Genomic DNA, 21,469 nt, shown 5'->3' with positions numbered 1-21,469 from the left:
TCTGACTAATTTTCAACATTTCACTTCAGGCACTCAGGCCAAACCCACAAGTTACTCACAAGTCACTATGGTAAACTCACGGGCTACTACGCTATTACAACGAGTTTAAAAGTTTTAAATGTTTCATTCAAGAGTACATTTGACTCGTGGAAATCTTTCAACATGTTGAAAATTTTTCACGAGTTAACACGTTTCCCGAGTACCTGCCGTTAGCGTTTCAAGTCGCTAAGGTCAAGTCAAGTCGAGTTTATTCGTCACATGCACATACGAGATGTGCAGTGAAATGAAAAGTGGCAATGCTCGCGGACTTTGTGCAAAAAGACAAACAAACAAACAAGCAAACAAACTACAATCAGAATGGAACAATCACATATTCTTTTACATATTAAATATTGTGGGTGGAAGGAAAAAGGGAAAAAAAACAGCAATTTAAAAAAAAGCAGTAGAGTGGTTCAGTAAAAGTTACTCCCTGGTGAGATAGGAGTTTACAGTCCTAATGGCCTCTGGGAAGAAAATCCTTCTCAACCTCTCTGTTCTTGCAGCAAGGCAACAGATGCGTTTGCCTGACCATAGCAGCTGGAACAGTCCGTTGCAGGGGTGGAAGTGGTCCCCCATGATTTTATTGGCTCTGGAGTTGCACCTCCTGATGTATAGTTCCTGCAGGGGGGGCGAGTGAAGTTCCCACAGTAAGTTCGGCCGAACGCACTACTCTCTGCAGAGCCTTCTTGTCCTGGGCAGAGCAATTCCCAAACCAGATGGTAATATTTCCAGACAAGATGCTTTCCACAGCCACAGTTACGTCCACGAGTTCCGACGTTCCCGACGTTCCCTACGTTAACCTCTCTTGGCTACGTTAATTCTACATGATTACCACGAGTTTGATTTGTTTTTTAACTCGGGGTCAACATCTCCGATTACCTCTCTTGGACCCACAATACCTCAACACTGGTCAAGAAGGCTCACCAGCATCTCTTCTTCCTGAGGAGACTAAAGAAGGTCCATCTGTCTCCTCAGATCCTGGTGAACTTCTACCGCTGCACCATCGAGAGCATCCTTACAAACTGTATCACAGTATGGTATGGCAACTGCTCTGTCTCCGACCGGAAAGCACCGGTTCCTTGCTCCCCTCCATTGAGTCTGTCCAAAGCAAGCGTTGTCTACGAAGGGCGCTCAGCATCGTCAAGGACTGCTCTCACCCCAACCACAGACTGTTTACCCTCCTACCATCCGGGAGGTGCTACAGGTCTCTCCATTGCCGGACCAGCAGGTCCAGGACAGCTTCTTCCCTGCGGCTATTACATTACTTAACCGTACCTCGGTGACTGCCAGTCACTCCCCTCCCCCCCCCCCCCCCCGACACTCCTTCACCCAGAAAAAATTGCACTACAACAACTGTATTTACGTATATTTATTTATTGCTTGTATTCTATGTCGCTCTTCTGGGGAGATGCTAACTGCATTTCGTTGTCTCTGTACTGTACACCGCACAATGACAATAAAGTTTGAATCTGAATCTGAACCTGAATCAATGGAGGGTGGACTCGTACCGTGTGACAGGGGGTTTAAAAGCTCCTCCTTCTGTGCAATATCCACATCCATTTGCTTATCCAAAAGGCTTGTGGGTGGATTTTCACATTCAACGTGTATTTATTGTGAAGGGAGTCAAGGGGACAAGGCTGATTGGTTCTGAACCTTTCAAAACTTCTAGTTTCCCCTTCCCCCTGACTCTCAGTCAGAAGAAGGGTCTCGACCCCGAAACGCCACTCATTATTTTTCACCAGAGATGCTGCCTGTCCCGCTGGGTTACTCCAGCATTTTTGTGTCTATCTTCGGTATCATTCAGCATCTGCTGTTCCTTCCCACACAACCTGGTTAATAGTTTTTTTTCGCCCAGGCAAAGAACAAACTGCAAGTGGCACTCGACGAGTCAGACTGCATTTCTGGAGAGTAATGGGCAGACGATGTTTTAGTGCGGGTTATGCATGCTGTCAGAGACAGCCCTGGACACGCCCTTTCCCTTGTTTTGCTGTTTAACCAACTTCTTTTCCTCCCGATTGTGATTAAACAGAAAGGCAACTCTGGAACGTTATTCTCGCTTTCCTTCCCCAAACAATGACCTGCTGAGTATTTACAGCAGCGGTGTCGGTTTTCATTGCTGGTGGAAAAAAATGTCGGTGTCACACACAGTGACTCGATGAAGGCGCAGGTGAACCAGACACTAATTTCGCCTTTGAACGCAATACGAGAGAGTACCTACCAGATCAGAGGGCGGTATCACTTCGTGTATTTACTACGAAGGGAGTAAAGTGGACACGAGTGGACGCTGGAGCCCAGTAAACTCCTTGATCTTGTCATCATCATATATACTCCACAGAGGGACAGGATTGGATTTAGAGTTCCTTTCTCTAACCTTCACAAGACCAACGATGGGACGGAAGACACGCCGTTTCCTTGTCCTGCTGGCTTCTTTATTTTGCTGTTACTCTGTCACCTGGTTGATAAAAGAGAAGGCGAATTATGCCAGGTACGATTTGTATTCTTTTTGTTTTCAAGCATGCAAATAATTTGAAAGTAAATTAGAATAGCCATATTTTACTATGAAACAATAGGTGCGTGGGGGTGATTTGGTTTCAATTTCCCCATGAGGAAGACATTGTGGAGGGGACGTATTGACTGTTTGTTCTTATTCATTGGAAACTTTAATTATTCCTTTCGCAAAGCTCAATATTATTTTTGAAGCGTGTGATCCTGTCCCTCTGTGGAGTATATATATGATAAGATCAAGGAGTTTTTGCTCCAAAGACGTACAGATGTGTAGGCGAATGTAAAAATATGTCCCTAGGGTAGTGTTAACGTGCGGGGATTACTGTTCAGTGCAGACTTGGTGGGCCGAAGGGCCTGTTTCCGCGCTGTGTCTCTAAACTAAACTATCACGGAGTCAGTAAACACAGCAACGTTTACTTCATTGCCTGACTATATTTGAAAAAGACACAAAGTGCTGGAGTAACTCAGTGGGCACCTTGGCGCCGAATTACTACAGGACTTTGTAGTTTTTATGTCAACCCGACATCTGCCGTTCTCCAGTTGCCTTTATTCAAAAATGCACCCATTGTTTCAGGCATCACAGGAATTGTAAATGAGGAGACATTGACATCTTGATAAATTAACGCTCAGTCCCTCGGATTTTAGATGCATGTTATCAGGGTCGATTGCAGAAAACGGCGGAGATAATGATAATTAGAGAATTAAAGATGGGCTAAGGGTGCCAAGGTACCTGCGAATGTAGGTGCCAAAGAATATAGGTGATCCTTGAGCCTAGTATTAAAAGATTAATGCAACACAAACATCGATCATTGAGTCTTTTTTTTTGTTTGTTTTTGTTTTTTTTTGTTTTGTTTATTTTATTAGAAGTTAATAAAGTACAAAACAGTACAGTGGAACCTAATTTTAGGTGCCAACTATGTAATACCGTAATCCATTCTATGCACAACCTCTAGTTTTATATTATGAGAAGGAAGTAAGCAAGACAAGAAAAAGAAAACAATAGAAATAGATCATTGAGTCTTATGGCATGGAAAACAGGTTCTGTTTCCCCAAATTGCCCACATGGGCCAACAGGTCCCATCTACAGTCGTTCCACTAGCCTGCGCTTGCGTTATCCATGAACCTGTCTAAATGTTTATTTAACGTTGCGATAGATAGTACCTGCCTCAACGACCTCCTCCGGCAGCTCATCCTGCCATCACTTGACTCTCTAATGCAGTTTGGTTTTTGGATTTTTTTTTCATGCGTTCCGCCTCCATAATTTAAGTGAGAACTGGAGAGGGGACCCCTGCCGGTTCCCATTTACTCCTTCCCCGAGAAGAAGCGACCCAGTTTTTTATTTTGGTTTATTTAGGATTGATTGTACCTGAAGCAGGGGTTCCCAGACCTCCCTTTATGGCAAGAGAAAAAAATCTATAATTAAAAATAAATCCTCAAAAAATCATTCTTAATCAGTAATGACCCTCTTATAAAGAATATCCCCCTCAGGGTATATTTACTGCAACTTTTTAGAAAGGATGGTTCCGACCCTACTCATTACCTTTCCTGAAGATCAGGATCAACTCTCGGGAGATTTTCAACAACATCACTCAATAGCCTCTCCTCCGGATCTGTTTCTTCTTATTTGATTTTTATTCGAATCCTGCACATTTCCAAAACTGGAATCCCAGCAGGCTTCCCCTAACTGCGCCCTCCTACTCAAAACTTCTTCTCCCCCTACCCATGAGGTGGGTTCTATAGCTCAGACTCCTGGGTTTCTATTTGTTCTCGTAATGCAGGCCATCCTCTCTTTTCAACGTTTTGTGCAACCCATCAGTTAATGTTTCCTCTTGAAAAAATTGTTTGTTCGTTCTTTTCCCAGGCGGTGATTAACCATCTTCTTTTTCCCTATAAACATCGTTGCCATGTCCAAAAAAAAAATTGTCGGGACAACTTTGTTCGGTAAATAGGTGGGAGAACATAGCGGTTTTTCTTCTTTCGTGGCGAGGTTCTGTTTACCAAACTTTTCTTGTACATACCTTGTGCAACCCCACATGAGGTTTGTCTCCTCCTGTTCCAGCTATTCATGAGACACCCGTTGGATGTGCATAGCCAAACTCTCATTCGGACACAACCTTCCATTCCAGTTTGGGGGGGGCGAGAAGTAGGTGGGGAAATGTGGGGAAGGATGGACATGGTTTTCGGTTTTATTTTTTCACGTTAACACAATCAAATTATATGAGCATTTTTTTGAAAGCACAGTGACCCCTTAAGGGAGAGCTGGCTTTTATTTTATTACGTAAGTTTTATTGGATGAGTCAATAACCTATGAGATGTTGTGCATTCATGGGAACACGGAGTATACAGTACAAAAAAAAAAAGGAAAAAAAGAACAAATCAAAGGCACAAGTCAAAAAAAAAAAATAAGGAATTGACTATCAAACTGGGGGAAACGGAAAACACCCAATATCACAAAGGTGAATCGCTAGTTAGAAGACGACAAATAAACCAAAGCCCTAAATGAGAAGGGTAAAGTTTAGGGTGTGAATCAATGCAAATAAAACTGAATAAAATATTTTTTTAAATGTGATTGCTGGTCATGAGAAAACAAGTTTGGGAAATTGATAACAACAAATGTGGAAATGACATTAAGTTACGAAATGAAAAGAAGTTACTTTAATAAATAAACTACCTGCTGGAGGATTTATATTTCGCTTGGGCAGTTTTCGGAATTAATTTCTCTAATTTCAAGTAACCCTTGCACTCCCTCTCACTCTGTCCCGTACCCACTCTAGTCGTCCTGCCGGTTTCACAGTTTGTATCCCTTCATCCACAGCCCACAATGGACCATTGTGGGCTCCACCCTCCTAAGTCATCGGTGCCAGCTCTGATTTGTTCTGTATCTTTTCATACCCTCCTTAGTTACCCCCCACCCCTGGACTCTCAGGCTGAGAGAAAAAAGGGTATCTCGACAAAAGAACAAGGAAGTTTGATGCTCAGGCGGAAGGAGGGTCCCCGCGACCCACGTTACCCCAACCGCCTCCTTTCCTCCGACATTGCTGCCTGACCGCACTGGAGTGAGTGGGCTTTGGGTTGGTGAAAGGAAGATGGTCAGAATAGCAGCAGTGGTGAGAAAGGGGCGGTAGTTGTTCAAGTCTGCGTCAAGTGCGTCACGCTGTTTTTAATTGGCCCCCATATACTGACAATGGACCAATTACCTTTTGATTTACCTGGCGCTAAACACGGCCTGTAAACAATTGACGGAACAACGTACAACCAATCAAAACTAAGGTAAATTAATAACCCGGTATATCAGGTAAACTATAAATAGTGCAAAAACGGACATCTGAGGTACAAACAAAGACGGCCATAGTTGCTGAGGTTAATGTTGTGTAGTGTTCAAAAGCCTGATGGTTGCTATGAAGAAGCTGTTCTTGAACCCAAAGGTTACTGTTTTCAAGGTCCTGTACCATCTTCCTGATGACAGCAGTGAAGTGAGACCATTGCCAGGGTGATATGGACTTTGATCAAATTGGCTGCTTTTTGAGGCAGTGCTTCCTACAGATCCCTTTGATGGTGACGAGGTCATGACTTGTGATGGACCGGGCGGTCTATCACTTTCTGCTGTTTCCTTGGTTCACGCGCGTGTTAGTTGCCAAACCAGGCTGTGATGCGAATACCCAGATCCTTCTCTACTGTACATCTGTCAAAGTTTAATAGAATATTCATCGACATGCCAAATCTCCTCAATATGCTGAGGAAGTAGGGACTTCCTGTGTGATTGTACTGATGGTACACAGAAATGCTGGAGAAACTCAGCGGGTGCAGCAGCATCTATGGAGCGAAGGAGGTAGGCAACGTTTCGGGCCGAAACCCTTAATGTACTGATGTGCTGGCCCAGCACTGATCTGCAGTAGATATGAACAGCCACCATCCTGAAGCTGATGACCCTCTCCACACGTATGTGTCTTTACCCCTCCAGAGGCCAGCAATCATCTCCTTAGTCTTGCTGATTGGTGACTTCATGAGGAGAAAGCCAGAGATTTAGAAGAACTGTTGGTAAATTGGCTTTGCTGAATGAAGGTGAAGGTTCAAGTTGCCAACTTTTCAGCAACCACAAGCAAGAATATTCATCAACTTTTTCATATTTTTGGTTGACCTGCTATCTTACTGTGGACTTTGCACACAATGTTAATAATACTACGTGCAATATGTATATATATAAAAACAAATAAATACATAAATGTTACTATGCATATATTGCACATGGTGTATTAACATTGTGTGCAAAGTCTCTCTCTGTCTCTTTTTCTCTCTCTCTCTCTCTGTCTCTTTTTCTCTCTGTCCTCTCTCTCTCTCTCTCTGTCCTCCTCTCTCTCTCCTCTCTCTGTATCCTCTCTCTCCTCTCTGTCCCCCCTCTCTCCTCGTCGTGTCCTCTATCTCGAGAGCGCTTCTTCCTCGGCTCGCCTCTTCTATTCCTCCTCGCTCTCTCTCTCGTCGCTGTCCTCGGCTCGCTCTCTCTGTCGCTGTCCTCTCTCTCTCTCGCTCTGTCTCTAGTCCTCTCTCTCCTCTCTGTCCTCTGCTCTTCTCGTCTCTGCCTCTCTCGGCGGCTCTCTCTCTGTGTCCTCCTCTCTCTCTTTCCTCATCCTCTCTCTCTCGCGGTCGGGGAACTCGGCGCTCTCGGTCGGCGCGGCGCGCTGCAGGCGCTAGGCTCGCGGTGCTAGCTCGGGCCGCGCTGGCGGCCTGGCGCAGCGATCTGTGTCAGCCTCTCTCCGAGCGCGTCGGGCTGGGAAGTGTCGAGAGAGAGGCGGCTCGAGTCCTCCCGCGGAGCTGGATAGCTCTCGCGGGGAGAGTAGAGCGAGCAGCTCGCGGGCTGAAGCTCTCGCTCTCGGTCTGGCCTCTGCGCTCCCTCGCGCAGAGGCCTCAGAGGCGGCTTCCGCGAGGGGCGCGCGGGGGGAGCGCGGAGGGGAGGGCCTCGCTCCACTTCCTCTCAGAGCTCTGCGCGCTCTCCCTCAGCCCTCTCGCAAGGTCTCAGAAATCTCTCCGGGCCTCCGCGGCAGCGGCGAGAGCGAGGAGAGAGGCCCCCTCTCTCTCTCTCTGGTGTCCTCTCCTCTTCTCTCCTTGTCCTCTCTCCGCTCTGTCCTCGCTCTCTCTCTGCCTCCCTCAAACACTCACCCACTCTCTCTCCCTCTCTCTCCCGTCTCTCTCCCCTCTCTCTCCCGACTCTCTCTCAAAAACTCCTTCTCCCTCTCTCTCCCTCTCTCTCACCAACTCCTCCCCCCCCCCCCTCCCATCTCGTCGGTCCCCCTCTCTCCCTCCCTCATCTCAACCCTCTCTCTCCCTCTCAACTCTCCCTCTCTCTCTCCCTCATCTCTCTCCGCCGCTCTCTCTCCCTCCTCCCTCGCTCTCCGCCACCCTCACCACTCCTCGTCCTTCTCCTCCCCCACCTCTCCCAACAAACCTCAACTCCTCCCCTCTCTCTCTCCCTCGCGCGCCAAAAACTCGTCCCTTCCGTCCTCTCCCTCCCTCGCTCCTCTCCCTCTCCCTCCTCCTCAAAAACCTTCCCGCTCTCCCGCTCATCCCGCAACCTCCCTCTCTCACTCTCCCCTCAAAAAGACTCTCCCTCTCCCCCCCCCTCTCTCTCTCTCTTCCCCCCCCCTCCCTCGTCTCTTCTGTCCCCCCCCTCTCCTCTCTCTCTGTCCACCCGTCTCTCCAAATCTCCTAAATCCAAAAGCCTCTACAGCGAAGAACCCTCTCTCTCTCTCTCTCGTGCCGGGGGCCTATCTTTCTGGCGGCCCCTCCTCATCTCCATCTTCTCCTCCCAGGGAACATTCCTCTCCTCGGACTCATGGCCTCCAACGAGAGGAGAGAGAGCGAGCGAGCGAAGTCAGCCTCGAGGGCCCACCTCGAGCGGCCGCGATCCAGGTCTTCGAGAGCCCTATAGAGCGAGCGAGGCATGTCCGAAGCGAAATGAGCGAGAGATGCGAGGCGACCGAGAGAGAACGAGGCGGAGGAGATACGGAGCGTCCCCCCTCCCTCCCCTCCTCTCGCCCTCGCCCCTCTCTTCCCCTAAATGAGCGTCTACTCGCCGCCCTCTCTCTCTGTTCCACTCATCTGCTCTGCCCGCTCGTACTCCTTCTCTCTTCTTCTTCCAACCGCATCCATCCTCTCTCCTCTCACTTGAACCTGCTCTCCGCGCCTCCGCTCCTCGGTCCTCTCTAGACTCTCTCTCTATAACCGAAACTCGGAACAACCCCCGCAGGCCCGACTAGGGGCCTCTCGGCTTCCTCGCCTCGGTCCTCTCGATCTCCTATAGAACGCTCCTCTCTTCGGTCTCCAGGTCCTCTCTCTCTCTCTCGGTTCCTCTCTCTCTCTCTCTGTGTCATACTCTCTCCTCTCTCATCATCTGTCCTCCGCAGCGCTCATCTCACCTCAAATCTTCTGTCCTCCTCTCCGCTCCTCACTCTCTGGTCCTCCTCCTCTCAGTCTCCTCTCCTCCTCTCTCTCTCTTACTCTCTCTCTCTCTTTCCCTCTCTCTCTTTCTTCCTCTCCCTCTCTCTCTCCCTCTCGGCCCCGATCCTCCTCCCTCTGGTCCCTCTCCCTCATCCTGTCATGTCCTCTCCCCTCCCTCGGTATATTCTCCCTCGAGGTCCCTCTATCGCTCCCGGTCTCTCCTCCCTACGCTCCTCTCTCCTCATCTATCTCTCTCTCTGGCACTCGCTGCCGTCGCTCTCTGGCGAAGCTCGTCTCTCTCTTCCTCTCGCTATCTCTCTCGCTGTCTCGCTCTCTGTATCTCCTCGCCTCTCCATTCCCTTTTCTCTGCTCCTCTGCTCATCTCATGTCTCTCTCCCTTCCCTCTCCACACTCCCTTCGGTCTCTCTCAACTCTTATCTACTATCTCTTCTCATCTATCTCGGCGTCTCTCTATCGTCCTCTCTCTGTCTCTCTGTGGTATATCTATGCTGTCTCTCTCGATGTCTATTATACTTGTCCCTCTCTCGTCTCTCTCTGTCTCTTCTATCTCTCCCGCTCAGTCCTATCTCCCGTCTCCCTACCTCCCGTCGCCCCCCTCCGTATCTGCCTCCCCCCCCGTCGACCCGCGTGCCTCCCCCCCTCCCTCTCCCCCCCCCCCTGCCTCCCCCCCCCATCTGCTTTTAGAGATATAGAGTGGACAGCTATCTGCAGAGCCAAAAGAGATGGGGGAGATATTGAACAATTTCTTTTCTTCAGTATTCACCAACGAGAAGGATATTGAATTATGTGAGGTAAGGGAAACAAGTAGAGTAGCTATGGAAACTATGAGCTTCAAAGAAGAGGAAGTACTGACACTTTTGAGAAATATAAAAGTGGATAAGTCTCCAGGTCCGGACAGGATATTCCCTAGGACATTGAGGGAAGTTAGTGTAGAAATAGCGGGGGCTATGACAGAAATATTTCAAATGTCATTAGAAACGGGAATAGTACTGGAGGATTGGCGTACTGCGCATATAACAGGTACGGCACGGAAACAGGCCATCTCGACCCTTCTAGTCCGTGCCGAACACGTATTCTCCCCTAGTCCCATATACCTGCGCTCAGACCATAACCTTCCATTCCTTTACCGTCCATATAACTATCCAATTTATATTTAAATGATAAAAACGAACCTGCGTCCACCACCTTCACTGGAAGCTCATTCCACACAGCTACCACTCTCTGAGTAAAGAAGTTCCCCCTCATGTTACCCCTAAACTTATGTCCCTTAATTCTCAAGTCATGTCCCCTTGTTTGAATCTTCCCTACTCTCAGTGGGAAAAGCTTTTCCGCGTCAACTCTGTCTATCCCTCTCATCATTTTAAAAACCTCTATCAAGTCCCCCCATAACCTTCTGATGTTGTTCCATTGTTTAAAAAGGGGTCTAAGAGTAAACCTAGCTATTTGACCTGTTAGTTTGACATCAGTGGTGGGCAAATTAATGGAAAGGATACTTAGAGATACTTAGTTTGACGTCAGTGGTGGGCAAATTAATGGAAAGGATACTTAGAGATAATATATATAAGCATCTGGATAAACAGGGTCTGATTAGGAACAGTCAACATGGATTTGTGCCTGGAAGGTCATGTTTGACTAATCTTCTTGAATGTTTTGAAGAGGTTACTCGGGAAATTGATGAGGGTAAAACATATATACATCATCAGTGGATGTTGTATATATGGACTTCAGTAAGGCCTTTGACAAGGTTCCTCATGGAAGGTTGGTTAAGAAGGTTCAATGGTTGGGTATTAATGGTGGAGTAGCAAGATGGATTCAACAGTGGCTGAATGGGAGATGCCAGAGAGTAATGGTGGATGGCTGTTGTCAGGTTGGAGGCCAGTGACTAGTGGGGTGCCCCAGGGATCTGTGTTGGGTCCACTGTTGTTTGTTATGTACATCAATGATCTGGATGATGGTGTGGTAAATTGGATTAGTAAGTATGCAGATGATACTAAGATAGGTGGGGTTGTGGATAATGAAGTAGATTTTCAAGGTCTACAGAGAGATTTATGCCAGTTGGAAGAGTGAGCTGAAATATGGCAGATGGAGTTTAATGCTAATAAGTGTGAGGTGCTACATCTTGGCAGGACAAATCAAAATAGGACGTACATGGTAAATGGTAGGGATTTGAAGAATGCAGGTGAACAGAGGGATCTGGGAATAACTGTGCACGTTTCCCTGGAAGTGGAATCTCATGTACATAGGGTGGTAAAGAAAGCTTTTGGTGTGCTGGCCTTTATAAATCAGAGCATTGAGTATAGAAGTTGGGATGTAATGTTAAAATTGTACAAGGCATTGGTGAGGCCAATTCTGGAGTATGGTGTACAATTTTGGTCGCCTAATTATAGGAAGGATGTCAACAAAATAGAGAGAGTACAGAGGAGATTTAGTAGAATGTTGCCTGGGTTTCTGCAACTAAGTTACAGAGAAAGGTTGAACAAGTTAGGGCTTTATTCTTTGGAGCGCAGAAGGTTAAGGGGGGACTTGATAGTGGTCTTTAAAATGATGAGAGGGATAGACAGAGTTGACGTGGATAAGCTTTTCCTACTGAGAGTAGGGAAGGTTCAAACAAGGGGACATGACATGAGAATTAAGGGACATAAGTTTAGGAGTAACATGAGGGGGAACTTCTTTACTCAGAGAGTGGTGGCTGTGTGGAATGAGCTTCCAGTGAAGGTGGTGGAGGCAGGTTCGATTTTATCATTTAAAAATAAATTGGATGGTTATATGGACGGGAAAGGAATGGAGGGTTATGGTCTGAGCGCAGGTATATGGGACTAGGGGAGAATACGTGTTCGGCACGGACTAGAAAGGTCGAGATGACCTGTTTCCATGCTGTAATTGTTATATGCTTATATGGTTTGATGGACAAATTGTTCATTCCCGGAATATCTGTGTTGTGACATTCCAATCTCCAAGGTTTTATTGACCCTTATCAGCGACAATGATTGAGATATATTCAACAGACTTAAGAGTTCTACGTAGGTATTTTTCAGAGTGCAGTGGAGGTGTACTATTCTATGATGCTCTGGAAAAGTCATGTCTGGAATTTACAGCGACATGGGTGAACGACAGATGAGCTGACGCAGGGACAGATGTTATGTAGTGGAAAATGAGAAAGAACATGGAGTGTAAAATATAGTGTTACAGCAATAGAGAAATTGCAGATAAAAGAAAATGTTGTGGTTGCAACAAGGTAGATTGGGAAATCAGGAATATCTCCTTGGCTTACGGGGTTCATTTCTAACAGGGAGGATGAATATTTTCTTGAATATGATTGTACATGCTTTCAACATTTTGTATATTCAATTCAACAAGAGAAGGGAGAAGAGGGAATGTTGGGGGTGTGAATGTTCCTTGATTATGTTGGCTGCTTTTCTGCGGCTGCATGAAGCGCAAATGCAATCAGTGGGGTGGTGAGGGACTTGCTTGGAGTCTGCAGAAGGGTCCCAACCCGAAACATTGCCCATCCATTCCCTTTACAGATGCTGTGTCTGACTTGCTGAGTTACTCCAGCTCTTTGTGCTTATGCAATGTCCTGTGCTGGCGAGAGGTGTTGCCAAGCCGAGCTGAGACATATCTTGAAAGATAATAATAATAATAAGCCTTTATTGTCATTGTACTTAGAAATACAGGTGCACAACCTTTTATCCGAAAGCCTTGGGACCAGACACTTTTCGTAATTCAGAATTTTTCGGTTTTCGGAATGGAAGATTTTTAGCGTAGATTTTAACGGCTGGCTCAGTGGTAGAGTGCTCGGCTCGTATCCGTAAGGTCGCGAGTTTGCGCCTCGATCCCGGCAGTTACTCGATCGCGAGTTTGAGTCTTCAATGTAGGTTTTTCTTGCAGAATAGGAGAGAATAGGGAGGGTTAGGCTGGGATCATTCTCTGCGAGATAATCTTAGTGCGGGAGACAAGTGTAGGAGAGGTGTACTGACTGTGTGGGCAGAACTTTGGAAGTGATTGCCCACCATTCTCAAAAGCCGCTGTGTCTTCCTGTCCCTCCAACTCCAGAGGAATCCGCTGCCCGATGGGCCGCTACGGCGACAAGTGGCAGTTCGCCCGCAGCCCGAGCTGCGCCCCCTCATCCGCAACCCGGGTTCCTCTGGAGTTGGAGCGGGGCTGGGCTAGAGTTGTTGCTGGCTGTGAGTCTCTGGGATCTCCGTGCTTGCAGTGGGCCTGGGGGTCGGTGTCCCGATGAGGGGGCGCAGCTCGGGCTGTGGGCAAACTGCCACTTGTCGCTGTAGCGGCCCATCGGGGAGCGGCTTCTGGTGGTCCTGACGTCTCTCAGCTCCTGTCCAGGGGGGTGGCCGGAGACGTCAGGACCAACAGGAACCCGCTCCCCGATGCGCCGCTACAGCGACAAGTGGCACTTCGCCCACAGCCCGAGCTGCGCCCCCTCATCCGCAACCCGGGTTCCTCTGGAGTTGGAGCGGGGCTGGGCTAGAGTTGCTGCTGGCTGTGAGTCTCTGGGATCTCCGTGCTTGCAGTCGGTGTCCCGTTGGTCCTGACGTCTCCGGTCACCCCCCTGGAATGGAGCTGAGACTGGGAACTGTACCGCCCTTGCCCCCTCCCTCTGCAACTGCAAACAACCCCACAGTTCCCAGTCTCAGCTCCTGTACAGGGGGGTGGCCGGAGACGTCACAGCCCGAGCTGCGCCCCCTCATCCGCAACCTCAAGACCAAGACGCACCTTGCACACCATCAGCTTCGATCCCTACGGGGAGCGTGTTCCTCTGGAATTGGAATGGGGCTGGGCTGCTGCTGGCTGTGGGTCTCTGGGATCTCCGTGCTTGCAGTGGGCCTGGGGGTCGGTGTCCCGTTGGTCCTGACGTCTCCGGTGACTGGCACTAGCTCCGACGTGAAGACAGTGCAAAGCCCCCGCGCCGGTGCAATGGGCGGGGAGCTGGAGAGGGGAGGGAAGGGGTCACACACATGGCCGGGAAGCAGAGGGGTGTAGGTGGGGTGAAACTGAAGGGAGCGACAATTTGCTGCTGCCCGCTGAGTTAAAAAAGTTCCCACGCAAGACTCACGATACACTGTGTATCGTGAGTCTACCGTGGGAACTTTTTAACTCAGCGGGCAGGCAGCAGCAGATTGTCAATTATTAACCCTCCCGCGCAATATACCCTCACCTTCTCTTTTATGAATGGGGCTTTAGTTCCCCTTTCTTCGAGGACCGACCGGAGGTTCCGCTGTCACCTCTGCGGGCCGCCCTCGGTGAACGTTTTCAAGGACCTTTTTTCAAGGACTGAAAAAATGTCGCTATTCGGAGGTTTTCGTTATTTGGATCTTCGGATAAAAGGTTGTGCACCTGTACAATGAAATTAGGAGAGCTGCTCCTGATCAGTGCAACCAAAGCATCCAAACAAGACAAAAACACATCCAATGCGTTACTTAAATGCTTAAAATAGTGGATAAATTATAATTATCACAACTAGATAGAGCATTGCTCTGGGAGAATATTACACTTTAAAATTTAATAAATACTTCGAATAATTTTTTTTTTAAAAGAAGAAATATTAGCTGAGTGGTCTGTGTTATAGTGGAACGGATGGCAGCATCTCTTCATGTCGTGTGGATATTTGAGGAATTTAGAGTTCTGATGGCCCAGGGAAAGAAACTGTTCTTGAGTCTGTTTGTCTGGCTTTTGACGCACCTGTACAGTCTACCAGAGGGCAGGAGGTTGAACAGCGACTGTCCAGGATGGGATGGGTCTTTGATTATTTTCCTGGCTCCACGGAGGCACCGAGAGCTGGAGATGTCTTCCAGGGAAGGCAGAGGGCAGCCGATGATTTTCTGGGCAGTTTTGATCACTCTCTGCAGGGCTCTCCTGTCTGCTGCTGAGCAGCCGGCATACCACACCGTGACACAATATGCCAGCACACTCTTGCTGGTGGAGCGGTAGAAGGTCACTAGCAGCTTCTCCTCTAAACTGTTCTTCCTTGGCACTCTCAGCCAGTGCAATTGCTGCTGGGTCTTTTTTACCACCGCTGAAGTGTTGGAGGACCAGGAGAGGTCCCAGGAATTTGACGTTCCCATGAATTTGAAGGTGGTAACCCTCTCGACACAGTCCCCGTTGATGTAGGGCAGGGTCCGCTCTGCGCCTTCTGTAGTCGATGACCATTTCCTTTGTTTTGCTGATGTTGAGTGCCAGGTTGTTTGCAGAACACCACTCTGACAGCTTCAGGACTTCGTCTCTGTACGCTGCCTCGTCTCCTCCTGATAGGAGTCCGACCACTGTGGTGTCATCTGCAAATTTAATAATGGAGTTTGTGGAGTTGACGGCAGAGCCTAGAGGAGTGGACTCAGCACACAGCCCTGTGGAGAACCAGTGCTGAGTGTGAGGGTGGAGGAGCAGTGGGGCCCATTTTGACTGTTTGTGGGCGGTTAGTGAGAAAGTCCTTTATCCAGGCGCAGGTGAGAGGGGGGATGTCTAAGTCCGACAGCTTGTTGACTAGTATGTCGGTGATGATTGTATTAAAAGCGGAACTATAGTCAATAAAAGGATCCTTACATGGTTCCCCGGATGTTCCAGATAGCTCAGTGCAGTGTGGAGGGCAGTGGCGATGACGTCCTCCGTCAATCTGTTTGCTCTATAAGCAAACTGATGAGGGTCAAGGTTTGGAGGGAGGCTGGCTTTAATGTGCTGTGAAATTAGTGCGTCAAAGCATTTCATGACTACTGATGTTAATGCAATTGGTCTGTAGTCATTGAGGTTTATGACTGGCTTCTTGGGGACAGGGATGATGGTAGCCGACTTCAGACAAGGTGGAATAATGGCTTGTGTCAGGGAAAGATTGAAGATCTTGGTAAAGCCCCCCGATAGCTGGTCTGCACAGGCTTTGAGTACTTGCCGAGTACACCATCAGGTCCAGCGGCTTTCCTTGGGTTCACCGACATGAGCGCGCGCCTCACTTAGTGTTCATGGAGAGTGAGCGAATGGGAGCTGGAGGTTGGTGGGAGCAGCGTGACTGCATGGGGCCTCGTTGCGTCAAAGCGAGCAAAGAAATGGTTTAGTTCCTCAGCCAGCGAGGCGTTAGCACCGTCAGTCACGGGTGTGTTGCCTTTGTAGTTAGTGATTTGCTGCAATCCTTGCCAACACGGAGCGGACGATGCCTTACGGTAAGCTCCGGGGCGCTGTGGCCGCCGGCTCCCAACATCGCGGAGCTGTGGCTGCGGGCGTCCGTCCGCGGGCGGTGCTGGATTTGGAGCGCCGTGGAGCCTGAGATCGAGTTCGCCGGGGTCGGAGCTCCAACCGGCGCGGCCTGAGGGCTACGAGTGCCCCGGTTTTCCGGGGAGAAGGCAGCCGCTCCAGACTCCAAGCCGCTGAGGAATGTTTCACCCGATGCCGGAGTTCCATCTTCACGGCAAGAGGGCCCTGAAAATCATCGGACTGGCTGCAAGGCCACAAATGGGCCCCGACCTCGGGTGTTTCACAGAGGAAGAGGACTTAACTTTCTGGTGCCTTTCCCCACAGTGGAAAATCTTGGTTCTGCTGTGGGGGGACGTTTGTGTTGAACTCTGTAATATGTTGTGTCCATTTTATTCATTTTTTTTTTTAACCTTTTTCTATGGTTTGTATGGGAACTTATTATCTGTTTTATGTAAAGCACTTTGGTGTCAATGCGAGTTGACTTAAAACGTGCTATATAAATAAAACATACTTACTTACTTGCCACACCTGCCGTGGGTTGTTGTGTGTGAGATGGTCGTCCGCTTTTTTTCTTGTAGGCTTCCTTTGCGGCTTTGATGCCTCTCCTCAGTTCTGCCCTTGCCATGCTGTATTGGGCCCTGTCACCCTGTCCTTCACTAGTTTTGGGTTGGGATAAACCCGGATGCGTTTTTCACCAGTGACATTATTGGTGCAGTTCTTTATGTAGGACAGTACTGTTTCTGTGTATTCCTGTAAGTCCTGTTGTTCAAATATATTCCATGCTGTATGTGCAAAGCAATCCTGCAGCTGAGAGGGTGCTCCCTCAGGCCAGGCTTTTATGATCTTTATGTCTGGCTTGGTTTTCCTCCTGAGGGGAGTATATGCTGGGATGAGGAGCAGTGAGGGATGGTCTGACAGGCCCGAATGTGGGAGGGGTACTGCTCTATATGCATTCTTTATGTTGCAGTAGACTTGGTCAGTGTGTTTTCTCCCCCTGGTGAAGCACTGTACGTATTGTACGAATTTAGGAGGCACTGACTTTAAGCATGTTTGATTGAAATCCTCCGCTACAATGTAAACTCCCTCGGGATGAGCCTGTTGTTGTTTGTTTATGGTGCCATGTGGTGCCATATGGAGCCTGTGCTAACGTTGGCATCTGGTGGGATATAGACAGCCGCATTGTCACTACTGTGAACTCCCTAGGCAACTGGAAGAGTCTGCAATGGGTGTATACTGTTTGTACACCAGTCATTATGTACATTGATGCAAAGACCACCCCCTCTGTTGTTACCGGAGTCAGCATTTCTGTCTTGGCGATGGGTGGTCAGTTGTACCGCAGGGTCCGGGATCAGCGGGTGTAGCCAGGTTTCTGTTATGATCATCACACAGCATTCGTGAACGTGGGCGTTTGCAGCAATTTGTAATTCCAGTTCCTCTGTTTGTCTCCAATTCTCCAGGAGCGGTGCATTTGTAGAAATTGGGAGGAGTCCTTGGCGAAATGTCCAACTTCTGTAGTCTTCCGGGAAAGAGGTGTAAACATGGTTCAGCAAGGCCAAATTGATGGTGAAATTTATGCTGAGTAATTTTTATGTTGAAACATTTAGACAGGTACATGGATAGGATAGTTTAGAGGAATATGGGCCAAACACAGTCAGGTGGAATTGTACAGATGGGACATGGTGGTCGGTGTGGGCACATTGGGCCGAAAGGCCTATTTCCACACGGTGCGACTCTCTGACTCTAACTTGAAGTTCTTCAGCATTATTGATTGGGTGTGTACTCCATCCTGTTTGATGAAGTCATACATGGTAAATGGTAGGGAATTGAAGAATACAGTTGAACAGAGGGATCTGGGAATAACTGTGCATAGTTCCTTGAAGGTGGAATCTCATATAGATAGGGTGGTAAAGAAAGCTTTTGGTATGCTAGCCTTTATAAATCAGAGCATTGAGTATAGAAGCTGGGATGTAATGTTAAAATTGTACAAGGCATTGGTGAGACCAAATCTGGAGTATGGTGTACAATTTTGGTCGCCCAATTATAGGAAGGATGTCAACAAAAAAGAGAGAGTACAGAGGAGATTTACTAGAATGTTGCCTGGGTTTCAACAACTAAGTTACAGAGAAAGGTTAAATAAGTTAGGTCTTTATTCTCTGGAGCGCAGAAGGTTAAGGGGGGACTTGATAGAGGTCTTTAAAATGATGAGAGGGATAGACAGAGTTGGTGGACAAGCTTTTCCCTTTGAGAATAGGGAAGATTCAAACAAGAGGACATGACTTGAGAATTAAGGGACAGAAGTTTAGGGGTAACATGAGGGGGAACTTCTTTACTCAGAGAGTGGTAGCGGTGTGGAATGAGCTTCCAGTGGAAGTGGTGGAGGCAGGTTCGTTGGTATCATTTAAAAATAAGTTGGATAGGCATATGGATGAGAAGGGAATGGAGGGTTATGGTATGAGTGCAGGCAGGTTGGACTAAGGGAAAGAAAGTCGTTCGGCACGGACTTGTAGGGCCGAGATGGCCTGTTTCCGTGCTGTAATTGTTATATGGTTATAAGTCAGCGACCAGCTCCTTTGTCTTGTTGATATTGAGGGAGTGGTTGTTGTCTTAACACCATGTCAGTGAGCTCTCTATCTCCTTGCACTGCATCTGGTCATTGTTTAATCTGGACTACTTCAGTGGTTTCAGCTGCAGCCTTATAGGGTGATTTCACCAAATGTCAAATGAGCGTAGATCCCCCCTCACGTGACCGAAAAATTTAACTGGAGGACATATGTCACTTCGGTACATGTTAGTGAATGGGGAAACACGCACTTTCACACCCGTTAAAAACATGGAAAACGGCCGATATTTGAGCTGAAATTTTCTGTGCTAGTCGGGGTGACCGTGAAGCACAGCGACCTAAATTTTCAGGCAAAAAAAAAGATAGAAAGTAAGGTAATTAAAGAGGGAGCTGAAGGTGGAAAAACAGCGGAAGTGAACAGCAGACATTTGCCATGGAGATTTAAAGGTTCAAAATATCGGGAATTATCGCGTTTGCTCGCTGAATTTCATCAAAAGTAAGGCATTATTAACTTACTTTTGATGAAATTCAGCGAGCAAACGCGATAATTCCCAATATTTTGGAACTTTAAATCTCCACGGCAAATGTCTGCTGTTTTTTTTTGCCTGAAAATTTAGGTCGCTGTGCTTCACGGTCACCCCGACTAGCACAGAAAATTTCAGCTCAAATATCGGCCGTTTTCCATGTTTTTAACAGGTGTGAAAGTGCGTGTTTCCCCATTCACTAACATGTACCGAAGTGACATATGTCCTCCAGTTAAATTTTTCGGTCACGTTAGGGGGGATCTACGCTCATTTGACATTTGGTGAAATCACCCTATAATTTAAGTTAGTGCAGAATTTGACCACACATTCATGAGTGTATATGGAGTATAGTATGGCATTGAAAATGCATTCTTGCAGGGCATTGGTTTTGAGAATTATTATGGGGAATGTTTTGTCACCCATTCTATTTTCCCACATTTGATCCATATCACTCTAAACCTTTCTTACACATGTATCTGCTCAAATGTCTTTTAAATTATGTTATTGTACCTGCCTCAACCATTTCCAAGGATGGTACATTGGCATAGCAGCAGAGTTCCTGCCTTATAGTGCCCGAGACCTGGGACTACGGGTGATGCCTGAACGGAGTTTGCTCGAGCACCTGTGGGGGTTTTCCATGTGCCCGGTTTCCTCCCACACTCCAAAGATGTATGGGTTTTGGTAAAGTTGTCCCTAGTATGCATGGTGGTGTTAGTGTATGGGGTAAGCACTGGTCGGCACAGACTCAGTGGGCCGAAGGGCCTGCTTCTGCGTTGTATCTCTAAAGTCCTGTTTCTGTTGAAAAAATGCCCCGAAGGTTCCTATTAATTCTTTTCTCTCTCACCTGAAACCTTTGTCTTCTGGTATTTAATTCTCCTTTCCTGGGGGGAAAAAACTCTCTATGTTCGCCCTATCAGTTCCCCTCACGGTGTTAAGAGAGTGTTTTATTGTCATATTGCCATATACACCGCTATAGGATCAACCGTTTTGTCTCCAATTCTCCAAGGAATAAAGTCAGCGATTGTAAAGAATGGGAATAGGCCCTTCAGCTCAACTGGTCCAAACTGACTAAGATGCCCATCTCCGCCAGCCCTATTCGCCCACATTTGACCCATATCTCACTAAACCATTCTATCCATGTACCTGCCCACATACCCCTTAAATGTTATTATTGTACCTGCCTCGACAACTTCTGCTGGCAACCTGTTCCCTATATTTACCACTGTGTGAAAAATGCTGCCACTCAAGATCCAATCAAATCATTTCCCCTCTCATCTTAAACCCTCCCCCTCTAGTTCTTGATTCCTTCCAGTCAATGATTCCTCAACACTAACATATTTTCTATGCCCCCCCTATGACATTACTCCTCAGTCCCCTACTCTCCCCGTCCTCGCCTGCCTAATCTCTCCCTTATGTTCTGGCAGCATCTTCATACATTTTTTTCTGTCCTCTTTTCAGCTTAAAGGGATCTTTCTTGTAGTTGGGTGACCATAACTGAACACAGTTCTTCACCAACATCTCGCACAATTGCACCAAAATGTTTCAACTTCAATATTCAATGCCCTCATTGATAAAAGCCAGTGCGCCAAAAACCCACTTCACCACCCTGACCACCTGTGATGCCACTTTCAGTGAACTGTGTACTTGCACTCATAGATCCCATTGCTCTTGAATACTCCACAGGGGCCCACAGTTCACTGTAAATGTCCTGGCCTGGTTTAACTTCGGAAATTGCAGCACTTCGCGCTGTTTTACATTCCATTTGCACATGTACCTAGCTGATTAAGATCCTGCTGTAATAATAACATCTTAATACCAATCATAGCCACCATCTATTTAAGTGTAATTTATAAACTTATTTTCTATCCTATAATCTATACCAATTGCTAGCTCTCTCTGCATATCATTTGATATAACCTTCCAAAGTAGCTTGCCATACAAACTCTATCAAAAGCCTTGCTGAAGTCCATGTAGACTACATCTACTGCCTTACCACATTGATCTTCTTGGTTGCTTCTTCAAATAAACATCAAATTCATGAGAAATGATCCACACACACACAGTTTTGATCAATTCCCATAATCAACCCTCATCTTTCCAAATGCATACATCTCTTCAACATCAGAACTCTCCAGTAACTTACCTACAATAGATGTCAGCCATACTGGTTGTTCATTCCCAGGTTTTTTCTTTA

At 47.4% G+C, this 21,469-nt stretch overlaps 1 protein-coding gene across 4 annotated transcripts in view; it reads left to right on the top strand.

The window, feature by feature from the left end:
- Positions 1-1,673: 1,673 nt before the first annotated feature.
- The window catches only part of LOC129707751 (alpha-2,8-sialyltransferase 8F-like), a 95,837-nt gene continuing 76,041 nt past the window's right edge, over positions 1,674-21,469 (top strand). For all 4 annotated transcript variants that reach the window (XM_055653020.1, XM_055653047.1, XM_055653029.1 and 1 more), the window contains exon 1: positions 1,674-2,524. In XM_055653020.1, the coding sequence (XP_055508995.1) occupies positions 2,427-2,524 (98 nt within the window). In that variant the 5' untranslated portion in view covers positions 1,674-2,426. The remainder of the gene's footprint in view (positions 2,525-21,469) is intronic.

This window comes from Leucoraja erinacea, chromosome 2 (genome assembly GCF_028641065.1).
Source record: "Leucoraja erinacea ecotype New England chromosome 2, Leri_hhj_1, whole genome shotgun sequence".
In the NCBI taxonomy this organism is placed as follows: domain Eukaryota; kingdom Metazoa; phylum Chordata; class Chondrichthyes; order Rajiformes; family Rajidae; genus Leucoraja; species Leucoraja erinaceus.
The sequence above is the reverse complement of the archived record's forward strand: the minus strand, read 5'-3'. Positions and strand labels throughout refer to the sequence as shown.